Genomic DNA, 13,133 nt, shown 5'->3' with positions numbered 1-13,133 from the left:
CTATATGGGTGTATGTGCTTCTAACACAAAAGACCTGCTGGACCAGGTGGTCACCAGGGAAACCTCAGGACAGATAGTACAAGTAAACAAACAATCAAAACTGGCCCTATCTACAGTAAATACAGGCATCCACACCTAGAAGTACATGTGAATAACCTAGGAAAAATAAGCTTTAAACTGGTTCTTCAAGCTTTAAAATAGTTCTCCAAGCTTAAGAATGGTTCTCCAAGCTTTAAAAAATGTGTTACAAAGAAAGAGAAGACACAATAAGAATTATTTTCTTTTCAACACACCAGCTGTCTCCCACTGAGGCAGTGACCCAAGAAAAGAAGAAACACTTTCACCATCACTCCATCACTATCTTGCCAGAGTCTTGCTGATACTATAGTTCAGAAGTTCCTCCAAATTTCAAATATCCCCTCCACTCCTTCAGAGTGCAAGCATTGTACTTCCCACCTCTAGAACTCTAGTCCGGTTGACCATTTTCCCTGAATCATTTCACAGATGTTACCTTGCTCACACTCCAACAGCACGTCAAATCCCAAAAAACCAGTTGCCTCCACTCACTCCTATCTAACATCCTCACAGAATAAATAAGGAAGATTTTCTATCAGTATCAACAGGAAGAACAAGAGATATTTACTGAGGAGGAGGAAATAATGAGATATTAAAATACTCTTGAGAGAGTGATAGCAAGATAGACTTTATTAAATGTTTAAGGCAAGACACCATGATCTTGCCTCTCTTGTAGCTACTGATAGGTTAATGTTCTCTTGTAGCTACTGGTAGTTTAATGTTCTCTTGTAGCTACTGGTAGTTTAATGTTCTCTTGTAGCTACTGGTAGGTTAATGTTCTCTTGTAGCTACTGGTAGGTTAATGTTCTCTTGTAGCTACTGGTAGGTTAATGTTCTCTTGTAGCTACTGTCAGGTTAATGTTCTCTTGTAGCTACTGTCAGGTTAATGTTCTCTTGTAGCTACTGGTGGGTTAATGTTCTCTTGTAGCTACTGGTAGTTTAATGTTCTCTTGTAGCTACTGGTAGGTTAATGTTCTCTTGTAGCTACTGGTAGGTTAATGTTCTCTTGTAGCTACTGGTAGGTTAATGTTCTCTTGTAGCTACTGGTAGGTTAATGTTCTCTTGTAGCTACTGGTAGGTTAATGTTCTCTTGTAGCTACTGGTAGGTTAATGTTCTCTTGTAGCTACTGGTAGGTTAATGTTCTCTTGTAGCTACTGGTAGGTTAATGTTCTCTTGTAGCTACTGGTGGGTTAATGTTCTCTTGTAGTTACTGGTAGGTTAGTGTTCTCTTGTAGCTGCTGGTAGGTTAATGTTCTCTTGTAGCTACTGGTAGGTTAATGTTCTCTTGTAGCTACTGGTGGGTTAATGTTCTCTTGTAGCTACTGGTGGGTTAATGTTCTCTTGTAGCTACTGGTGGGTTAATGTTCTCTTGTAGTTACTGGTAGGTTAGTGTTCTCTTGTAGCTGCTGGTAGGTTAATGTTCTCTTGTAGCTACTGGTGGGTTAATGTTCTCTTGTAGCTACTGGTGGGTTAATGTTCTCTTATAGCTACTGGTGGGTTAATGTTCTCTTGTAGTTACTGGTAGGTTAGTGTTCTCTTGTAGCTGCTGGTAGGTTAATGTTCTCTTGTAGCTACTGGTAGGTTAATGTTCTCTTGTAGCTACTGGTGGGTTAATGTTCTCTTGTAGCTACTGGTGGGTTAATGTTCTCTTGTAGCTACTGGTGGGTTAATGTTCTCTTGTAGTTACTGGTAGGTTAGTGTTCTCTTGTAGCTACTGGTAGGTTAATGTTCTCTTGTAGCTACTGGTAGGTTAATGTTCTCTTGTAGCTACTGATAGGTTAATGTTCTCTTGTAGCTGCTGGTAGGTTAATGTTCTGTTGTAGCTACTGGTAGGTTAATGTTCTCTTGTAGCTACTGGTGGGTTAATGTTCTCTTGTAGCTACTGGTGGGTTAATGTTCTCTTTTAGCTACTGGTGGGTTAATGTTCTCTTGTAGCTACTGGTGGGTTAATGTTCTCTTGTAGCTACTGGTGGGTTAATGTTCTCTTTTAGCTACTGGTGGGTTAATGTTCTCTTGTAGCTGCTGGTAGGTTAATGTTCTGTTGTAGCTACTGGTAGGTTAATGTTCTCTTGTAGCTACTGGTGGGTTAATGTTCTCTTGTAGTTACTGGTAAGTTAATGTTCTCTTGTAGCTACTGGTGGGTTAATGTTCTCTTGTAGCTACTGGTAGGTTAATGTTCTCTTGTAGCTACTGATAGGTTAATGTTCTCTTGTAGCTACTGGTGGGTTAATGTACTCTTGTAGCTACTAGTGGGTTAATGTTCTCTTGTAGCTACTGGTGGGTTAATGTTCTCTTGTAGCTAATGGTGGGTTAATGTTCTCTTTTAGCTACTGGTGGGTTAATGTTCTCTTGTAGCTACTGGTGGGTTAATGTTCTCTTGTAGCTACTGGTGGGTTAATGTTCTCTTGTAGGTACTGGTAGGTTAATGTTCTCTTGTAGCTACTGGTGGGTTAATGTTCTCTTGTAGCTACTGGTTGGTTAATGTTCTCTTTTAGCTACTGGTGGGTTAATGTTCTCTTGTAGCTACTGGTGGGTTAATGTTCTCTTTTAGCTACTGGTGGGTTAATGTTCTCTTGTAGCTACTGGTGGGTTAATGTTCTCTTGTAGCTACTGGTGGGTTAATGTTCTCTTTTAGCTACTGGTGGGTTAATGTTCTCTTGTAGCTGCTGGTAGGTTAATGTTCTGTTGTAGCTACTGGTAGGTTAATGTTCTCTTTTAGCTACTGGTGGGTTAATGTTCTCTTTTAGCTACTGGTAGGTTTATGTTCTCTTGTAGCTACTGGTGGGTTAATGTACTCTTGAAGCTACTGGTGGGTTAATGTTCTCTTGTAGGTACTGGTAGGTTAATGTTCTCTTGTAGCTACTGGTAGGTTAATGTTCTCTTGTAGCTACTGGTGGGTTAATGTTCTCTTGTAGCTACTGGTGGGTTAATGTTCTCTTGTAGCTACTGGTGGGTTAATGTTCTCTTTTAGCTACTGGTAGGTTAATGTTCTCTTGTAGCTACTGGTGGGTTAATGTACTCTTGAAGCTACTGCTGGGTTAATGTTTTCTTGTAGGTACTGGTAGGTTAATGTTCTCTTGTAGCTACTGGTGGGTTAATGTACTCTTGTAGCTACTGGTGGGTTAATGTTCTCTTGTAGGTACTGGTAGGTTAATGTTCTCTTTTAGCTACTGCTAGTTTAATGTTCTCTTGTAGTTACTGGTAGGTTAATGTTCTCTTGTAGCTAATGGTGGGTTAATGTTCTCTTGTAGCTACTGGTGGGTTAATGTTCTCTTGTTGCTACTGGTGGGTTAATGTTCTCTTGTAGCTACTGCTGGGTTAATGTTCTCTTGTAGTTACTGGTAGGTTAATGTTCTCTTGTAGCTACTGGTAGGTTAATGTTCTCTTGTAGCTACTGGTGGGTTAATGTTCTCTTGTAGCTACTGGTGGGTTAATGTTCTCTTGTAGCTACTGGTGGGTTAATGTTCTCTTGTAGTTACTGGTGAGTTAATGTTCTCTTGTAGCTACTGGTGGGTTAATGTTCTCTTGTAGCTACTGGTGGGTTAATGTTCTCTTGTAGCTACTGGTGGGTTAATGTTCTCTTGTAGCTACTGGTGGGTTAATGTTCTCTTGTAGTTACTGGTGGGTTAATGTTCTCTTGTAGCTACTGGTAGGTTAATGTTCTCTTGTAGTTACTGGTGGGTTAATGTTCTCTTGTAGCTACTGGTGGGTTAATGTTCTCTTGTAGTTACTGGTGGGTTAATGTTCTCTTGTAGCTACTGGTAGGTTAATGTTCTCTTGTAGTTACTGGTAGGTTAATGTTCTCTTGTAGCTACTGGTGGGTTAATGTTCTCTTGTAGCTACTGGTGGGTTAATGTTCTCTTGTAGTTGCTGGTAGGTTAATGTTCTCTTGTAGCTACTGGTGGGTTAATGTTCTCTTGTAGCTACTGGTGGGTTAATGTTCTCTTGTAGCTACTGGTGTGTTAATGTTCTCTTGTAGCTACTGGTGGGTTAATGTTCTCTTGTAGCTACTGGTGGGTTAATGTTCTCTTGTAGCTACTGGTGGGTTAATGTTCTCTTGTAGCTAGTGGTGGGTTAATGTTCTCTTGTAGCTACTGGTAGGTTAATGTTCTCTTGTAGTTACTGGTAGGTTAATGTTCTCTTGTAGCTACTGGTAGGTTAATGTTCTCTTGTAGCTACTGGTGGGTTAATGTTCTCTTGTAGCTACAGGTAGGTTAATGTTCTCTTGTAGTTGCTGGTAGGTTAATGTTCTCTTGTAGCTACTGGTAGGTTAATGTTCTCTTGTAGTTACTGCTAGTTTAATGTTCTCTTGTAGTTGCTGGTAGTTTAATGTTCTCTTGTAGTTTCTGCTAGTTTAATGTTCTCTTGTAGTTACTGCTAGTTTAATGTTCTCTTGTAGTTACTGGTAGTTTAATGTTCTCTTGTAGTTACTGCTAGTTTAATGTTCTCTTGTAGCTACTGGTAGTTTAATGTTCTCTTGTAGCTACTGGTAGTTTAATGTTCTCTTGCAGTTACTGGTAGTTTAATGTTCTCTTGCAGTTACTGCTAGTTTAATGTTCTCTTGTAGCTACTGGTGGGTTAATATTCTCTTGTAGCTACTGGTAGGTTAACCCTTTCAGGGTTTCGACAGTTACTAGTTCGGCTTACACGCCAGTGTCCATGACGTACTTGTACGCATAAATTCTAGCGCCTTCAGATCTAGTGAGAGAAAGCTGGTAGGCCTACATATGAAAGAATGGGTCTATGTGGTCAGTGTGCACAGTATAAAAAAAATCATGCAGCACACAGTGCATAATGAGAAAAAAAAACTTTGTGTTTTTGGATTAAAACATCGACTTTGCACTATATTTTCGTATGGTATTTATTGTTGTATTCTAGTTTTCCTGGTCTCATTGTATAGAATGGAAGACATATTACAGAAATTGAGATGATTTTGACTGGTTTTACAATGAAAAGTACCTTGAAATTGAGCTCAAAGTAGCAGAAATGTTAAATTTTTACCAAAGTTCAAAAGTAAACAAATCATGCTAAGCGTCCAATACACGTCAACTGGTGAGTCTAATATTCTTTCACAAGTGTGCCGATATTATTTATACCATTTTTACACTAGTGCATAACAGTAAATCTTATTTTTTTTGTGAGAATAAAAATTCAAAGTGGAAAGCAAAAGAAATGTAAGAGGGGCCTAGCGACGTGACTTATGAACAGAGGAAATGTTATTTTAGTGCCAGGAATGTCTTTCTTGTTTATTCTGGTCCCTATTTGGAAATTGGCATCTTTTGAAATTTGTGTGAAATTGGCAGAATTGCTAAATTCTGACCACACTATTGGATAGTTGAAATCGGTAAATTGATGGTTTCTTGTACTCATTCGATAGAAAAAATGGAGTAATGGCGAAATAGTTATGATTCTTGTCGACTAGAACATTGGAATTGGCCGAAAATAGGGCTCAAAATGAGCAAAATCGCCAATGTGTAAACATCTTCGAGACTGCTAACTTCGCGAGAGCATAATTCCATAAGTTTTTCATCAAATTTCATACTTTTGGTGTCATTATGACCAGGAAAAGATTCTCTATCTTTTCACAAGAATTTTTTATTTTTTTTTTAATTTGGGGGACCCTGAGAACAAGTCTCTGAGAGTGTCTGTGGACCCCTGAAAGGGTTAATGTTCCCTTGTAGCTATTGGTAGGTTAATGTTCTCTTTTAGATACTGGTAGGTTAATGTTCTCTTGTAGCTACTGGTAGGTTAATATTCTCTTGTAGCTAGTGGTAGGTTAATGTTCTCTTGTAGCTAGTGGTAGGTTAATGTTCTCTTGTAGCTAGTGGTAGGTTAATGTTCTCTTGTAGCTAGTGGTAGGTTAATGTTCTCTTGTAACTACAAGAGGTTATTTCATGCATCAGTATCCTTGATGATTATCCTATGTGGGATGTAGGAAGGGCATCCTCTCCTCTGCTAAGAGGACATTTTTGTCATTTTGAGCACAGAACAAGGCTGATTGACTCCATTTACCTTGAGTGCATGATGGGTATGTTCAGATTTATAGTGCATGACTGGTAGTTATCACTGTAGTCATGAGTAGTTTGTATTCTTACTTGTCACTGAATCAGTTTAAGGTACTAATGTATACCTGGTATGGCATAGCCACAGACCAGGCCACAGGCATGTTGACCCCCCAAAACCCTCTACAGGTATACTCAACGTATACTAAACATTGTACTATTTTCATTTAGCTACATCTCTCTTTTGTTAATACATACTTAACCCTTAAACTGTCCAAGCAGATATATGTTCACATGCGTAGTGCTCCAGAAGTAGATCTACTTTTTTTTTTACATGTTTTCAAATGTAAAAAAAGAAAAGATCTACTTTTTTTACATACTTTCAAATGTTGAAAAAATGTAGATCTACGTTTGGACAGTTTAAGGGTTAAAATTGTACTGTTCATATAGCTACCTCACTTTTTGTATATATAAAAAACTCCTACTCAGTAACCTATGTCTAGTTCTTAAGTAGTGTGTGAGCATTAATATTAGTCTTCCTGAAGTGCACACCATGATAGTAGCTTTCTTTGTGCTTAACAGTATTTTATTACATGTAAACTACATTTTGCATACTGCAGAAAAAAATATTGTTTAAAATGCAGTAATAACTAAACAAATCAGTTAGATAATGTATTAATGTGAAGGTGACATCCACAGAGCCCAGGCGTGTCTAGGACATTGTTGCTTAGTGAATAAAAGTGTGCGGCAGGTGTTTATGAGAGTGTTGATGTTGTATGGCCTGCCTCGCTATGACGATGACGAGGAAGGTGGCCAGCAGTCTCAACTGACAACGCTGCTCATGGTCAACATGGGCAGGATGAGGTTCCCTAGTTATGACATCATCAGGGACCATGCCATCTTCCAGACTAGAGATGATCTCATTCGGTAAGCAACAGACCCATGGTCTTTACTAAAACATTGATACACAGGAGGGCCCTAGGTAGTATGTTGGTAGACAGCAACCAACAGGAGGGCACTGGGTAGTAGGTTGGTAGATAGCATCCAACAGGAGGGCCCTAGGTAGTAGGTTGGTAGACAGCAACCAACAGGAGGACCCTAGGTAGTAGGTTGGTAGATAGCATCCAACAGGAGGACCCTAGGTAGTAGGTTGGTAGACAGCAGCTGCCCAGGGAGGTACTATCGTCCTGCCAAGTAAGTGTGAAGCAGAAACCTGTAATTGTTTTACATGATGGTAGGATTGCTGGTGTCTTTTTTTCTGTCTCATAAACATGATGCAAGATTTCAGGTATGCCTTGCTACTTCTACTTACACTTAGGTCACACTACACATGCATGTATAAGCATATATATTCACACCCCTCTGGATTTTCTACTATTTTCTTGCTGGTTCTTGTTCTTGTTTATTTTCTCTTATCTCCATGGGGAAGTGGAACAGAATTCTTTCTCTGTAAGTCATGTGTGTTGTAAGAGGTGACTAATGTGCCGGGAGCAAGGGGCTAGTAACCTTTCCTCTTGTATACATTACTAAAGTTAAAACGAGAAGCATGTCTAGGCCCCTTGCACACAAAACCTCTTTTACCCCCTCCCTCCATCCTTTCCTAAGATGATCCCTACCCCTCCACTAGAGATTTATACACCCTCCAAGTTATTCTGTTTTGCTCCATCCTTTCTAAATGACCAAACCACCTCACTAACCCCTCTTCAGCCCTCTGAATAATACTTTTAGTAACTACACCTCCTAATTTCCACACTATGAATTCTTTGCATAATATTTACACCACACATTTCCCTTAGACATGACATCTCCACTGCTTCCAGCCTCCTACTCACTGCCGCATTTACAACTTGTGCTTCACACCCATGTAAGAGTGTTGGTACCACTATACTCTTGTACATTCCCTTCTTTGCCTCCATGGATAATGTTTTTTGTCTCCACAGATACCTCAGTGCACCACCCACCCTTTTTCCTTCTTCAATTATGTGGTTAACCTCATCCTTCATAAACCCATCTGCTGACAAATCTATTCCCAAGTATCCAAACACATTTGCTTCTTCCATACTCACTCTCTCCAATGTGATATCCAATTTTTCTTTACCTAACTTGTTTCATACCCTCATCACCTTACTCTTATCTATGTTCACTTTCAACTTTATTTATTTAGCACCCCAATCATCTCTCACCAAGGCAGAGTGACCCAAAAACCAAGAAATGCTATGAATTTTTTCTTCTTTTTACATTTTTGGGATATTACCCCATTCCAAACTACCATCGGATCCTCCATTTCTCCCAAAATACTTCTTAAATCACAACCAAAGCTTCGTCTTGAAGCCAGACAGGATGCCTTAAGCTAAATTGATAACTTAGTCACACAGCACACTCTTACACAAATTATTTATGTTTATGGTTCTGTTCATCAATCCACTGATGCAGCTGGTAGTGCTGCTGTTATCATAGCGATGGCTCTCATAAAGAAATTGGAACATGCACCAATAACTGGGCCTCTACACTTCTAACAGAACTGTTTGCTATACTCCTTGCACTCAAATGCATCCATTCTCTACCATCCATTCTCTGTCATCCATAAATGCTCTTAACCCCATAAGTATAACTTGCAGCATCCTTGTGTCAGAAGACAGACACAGTTATGGTAGGATTATGGACAGTGGAGTCAGAGTACACCTTTTGTGGATTCCATCTCACATTGGTCTTCAGATGTATGATAGAACTGATGAATTGGCTATGTTGTATGTTTTCAAAGAGAGAGTAGATTACAATCTTGGCTTGTCAGTCAGCAGTTTGAGAACAATAATACAAAAGTTACTTCAGCTGAACTTTATTGACTTGAGACTGAGGGAGATTGACACCAATCAGTCTATCTATCATCATTCCATCATGCAGGAGGAGCCACACGTCTCTGGTGCCTCCAACAAAATAAGCAAACTCTTGGACGTCACTACTGCCTGACTCTGGCTGGGTTACCAGTATCTAAATCACTGCCACTAGATGTAGATAAGTCTGTTGAGTATACCTGGTAAAGTGTATGGTAGAGTTGTTATTGAAAGAATTAAGAGTAAGACAGAGAATAGGATAGCAGATGAACAAGGAGGCTTTAAGAAAGGTAGGGAATGTGTGGACCAGGTGTTTACAGTGAAACATATAAGTGAACAGTATTTAGATAAGGCTAAAGAGGTCTTTGTGGCATTTATGGATTTGGAAAAGGCATATGACAGGGTGGATAGGGGGGCAATGTGGCAGATGTTGCAGGTGTATGGTGTAGGAGGTAGGTTACTGAAAGCAGTGAAGAGTTTTTACGAGGATAGTGAGGCTCAAGTTAGAGTATGTAGGAAAGAGGGAAATTATTTCCCAGTAAAAGTAGGCCTTAGACAAGGATGTGTGATGTCACCGTGGTTGTTTAATATATTTATAGATGGGGTTGTAAGAGAAGTAAATGTGAGGGTCTTGGCAAGAGGCGTGGAGTTAAAAGATAAAGAATCACACATAAAGTGGGAGTTGTCACAGTTGCTCTTTGCTGATGACACTGCTCTTGGGAGATTCTGAAGAGAAGCTGCAGAGATTGGTGGATGAATTTGGTAGGGTGTGCAAAAGAAGAAAATTAAAAGTGAATACAGGAAAGAGTAAGGTAATGAGGATAACAAAAAGATTAGGTGATGAAAGATTGGATATCAGATTGGAGGGAGAGAGTATGGAGGAGGTGAATGTATTCAGATATTTGGGAGTGGACGTGTCAGCGGATGGGTCTATGAAAGATGAGGTGAATCATAGAATTGATGAGGGAAAAAGGGTGAGTGGTGCACTTAGGAGTCTGTGGAGACAAAGAACTTTGTCCTTGGAGGCAAAGAGGGGAATGTATGAGAGTATAGTTTTACCAACGCTCTTATATGGGTGCGAAGCATGGGTGATGAATGTTGCAGCGAGGAGAAGGCTGGAGGCAGTGGAGATGTCATGTCTGAGGGCAATGTGTGGTGTGAATATAATGCAGAGAATTCATAGTTTGGAAGTTAGGAGGAGGTGCGGGATTACCAAAACTGTTGTCCAGAGGGCTGAGGAAGAGTTGTTGAGGTGGTTCAGACATGTAGAGAGAATGGAGCGAAACAGAGTGACTTCAAGAGTGTATCAGACTGTAGTGGAAGGAAGGCGGGGTAGGGGTCGGCCTAGGAAAGGTTGGAGGGAGGGGGTAAAGGAGGTTTTGTGTGCGAGGGGCTTGGACTTCCAGCAGGCATGCGTGAGCATGCTTGATAGGAGTGAATGGAGACAAATGGTTTTTAATACTTGACGTGCTGTTGGAGTGTGAGCAAAGTAACATTTATGAAGGGGCTCAGGGAAACCTGCAGGCCAGACTTGAGTCCTGGAGATGGGAAGTACAGTGCCTGCACTCTGAAGGAGGGGTGTTAATGTTGCAGTTTAAAAACTGTAGTGTAAAGCACCCTTCTGGCAAGACAGTGATGGAGTGAATGATGGTGAAAGTTTTTCTTTTTTGGGCCACCCTGTCTTGGTGGGAATCGGCCAGTGTGATAATAATAAAAAAATAATAATAGATGTAGACCAAACCAAATGTAAACTTTGTCGCACCCTGCATCATTATATATTGGAATGCAATAAAAATTAGTGAATTCAGAGACAACTCACTCAGAAATGTTCAAGATATGTCAAAGTATTTTATCCACAGTGGTATATTACAAACTATTCTGGAAAAATACCCTGACTTTGCTCACTGTAAATAAAACTAATTTTTTTTTTTTTCCAACAAACCTGCCATATCCCACCAGGGTGGGATGGCCCAAAAAGAAAAACGAAAGTTTCTCTTTTTAAATTTAGTAATTTATACGGGAGAAGGGGTTACTAGCCCCTTGCTCCCGGCATTTTAGTTGCCTCCTACAACACGCATGGCTTACGGAGGAAGAATTCTGTTCCACTTCCCCATGGAGTTAAGAGGAAATAAACAAGAACAAGAACTAGAAAGAAAATAGAAGAAAGCCCAGAGGGGTGTGTATATATATATGCTTGTACATGTATGTGTGGTGTGACCTAAGTGTAAGTAGAAGTAGCAAGACGTACCTGAAATCTTGCATGTTTACGAGACAGAAAAAAGGACACCAGCAATCCTACCATCATGTAAAATAATTACAGGCTTTCGTTTTACACTCACTTGGCAAGGACGGTAGTACCTCCATGGGCGGTAATAAAGCTAATATTTGTATTAATAACTCATTGCAATTGTGATCATGTGTAGTCGTGTGAATGATTCATTACCTTTGTAACTTGTTCAGCTATCAAAACTTTGTGGCCCAGTTTCTGGATCCATTATATACCTCTAATCTTTTTGATTACCACCCACAGGATGGGTATGTGGTGCATAATAAAGATATCAAACTCAACTATTCTCTTTACATTTAGTAATTCATACAAGAGAAGGTGTTACTAGCCCCTTGTTCCCAAGATATACAAATACAGTATCTGGTAAAGTCTATTTACTCTGCTTTCAGATTTGAAAATTGTTCCCAAATTCAGGGAGACATTGAGGAATGTATGGAAAAGCATAGGTGGGAGGCGGCTCTGGAGCACTGTGACCTGGCCAGGACCATATACCACAACCTTATTAATGATATCCACCTTATGTAAGTATACCAGTATCCTCCAGGGTATACATCTCATGTAAGTATACTAGTAACTTCCAGGATATGCATCAAGGTATTATGATCTAAAATAAGGAACATTTGCCATCATTCTTACCCCCTTCCCTCATCCTCCAGGGTACAGGTACTGCTCTTCTCACCTCCAGGACTCGAGTCCTGCTGACATGTTTCCCTGAATCCCTTCATATATGTTATCTTGCTCACACTCCAATAGCATGTTAAATCCTAAATATTGCTTGTCTGCACTTACTGCAATCTAACACACTTACACAGACCTGCTAGATCCTCAAGCTCCTTATATTTAAAACCACCACCTACCCCTTCCTTGGACAAGCCCTCCCCTCATTACTCTATTCTTCCTCCCTCCCCTTATCACCCCCTTCTTACCCCCTCCCCCTTTCCTATTATATTTTGTTGTAACTGGAAATCCTGCCTGCATGTTGTATGTGCTCAGTATATGTTAACCCTCTCACTGTTGCGACCACTGGAATTAAACCCCTTTCACCGTTGCCACCACTGGAATTAAAACCCTTTCACTGTTGCGACCACTGGAATTAAGTGGTGTCAGTGTCAGGGTTTAAAAAAGTGTATATTTTCCAGAATAACCAAGATTCTTTTTCTGAAGGTATTGATGCAAAAAAAATGTGAAATTTGATGGAAAACTTGTGGAATTATGCAGCTGCAAATTTGGTGATCTAAGCACAATTTACTTTTTTACACAGTACAAATAATGTAATTAACATGTCATAAAACATTGTTAGGCACAAAAGAAAGTTGCTAATTATGTGACCCACTGCCTGGGGCATCATTTTTTATATACTGTGCACACCCGTTGCACACAACCATTCTTTCGCCTCTAGGCCAAAATTTACTGTTCACAGCATATTTGAGGGCGCCATTAAGAGACATCAACATAAGCACTGCTAGCCTTGGTAATATAATTTATGGCAAAAACAGTAAAAGCTTATTTTGACATTGTAGCACACGCTGAGTTACGAGAAATCCTTGGTTTAATTCAAATTCAAATATTAAAATTAAAATACAGCCATGGGCCAGGCTTGTCTGGCACTTGCCTGGTCAACCAGGCTGTTGCTGCTGGAAGCCTGCTGCCCCATGTATCTATCACAGCCTGGTTGATCTGGCACCTGGTGAAGATACTTGTCCAGTTTCCTCTTGAAGGATTCTACACTTGTTCCAGCTGTGTTTCTGATATCTTCGGGTAAGATGTTGAAAAGTCTGGGACCCCAGTTGTTGATACATTGTTTCCTTATTGTTGGAGTAGGAACATAAAAATATGAAGGGATTCAGGGAAACCAGTTAGCTGGAGGTGGGAAGTACAGTGCATTCATTCGGAAGGAGTGGAAATGTGTTGCAGTTTTTGAACTGTAGTATCAGCAC

At 40.0% G+C, this 13,133-nt stretch overlaps 1 protein-coding gene across 8 annotated transcripts in view; it reads left to right on the top strand.

Moving 5' to 3' along the window:
• Positions 1-13,133, top strand: part of LOC128704277 (fanconi-associated nuclease 1 homolog) — a 68,982-nt gene that overhangs the window by 22,890 nt on the left and 32,959 nt on the right. For all 8 annotated transcript variants that reach the window (XM_070102994.1, XM_070102992.1, XM_070102993.1 and 5 more), the window contains 2 exons: positions 6,778-7,005; positions 11,586-11,717. In XM_070102994.1, coding sequence (XP_069959095.1) covers positions 6,778-7,005; positions 11,586-11,717 — 360 coding nt within the window. The remainder of the gene's footprint in view (positions 1-6,777; positions 7,006-11,585; positions 11,718-13,133) is intronic.

Source organism: Cherax quadricarinatus, chromosome 84 (assembly GCF_038502225.1).
Source record: "Cherax quadricarinatus isolate ZL_2023a chromosome 84, ASM3850222v1, whole genome shotgun sequence".
In the NCBI taxonomy this organism is placed as follows: Eukaryota; Metazoa; Arthropoda; class Malacostraca; order Decapoda; family Parastacidae; genus Cherax; species Cherax quadricarinatus.
This window is presented reverse-complemented; position numbering and strand designations above follow the sequence as displayed.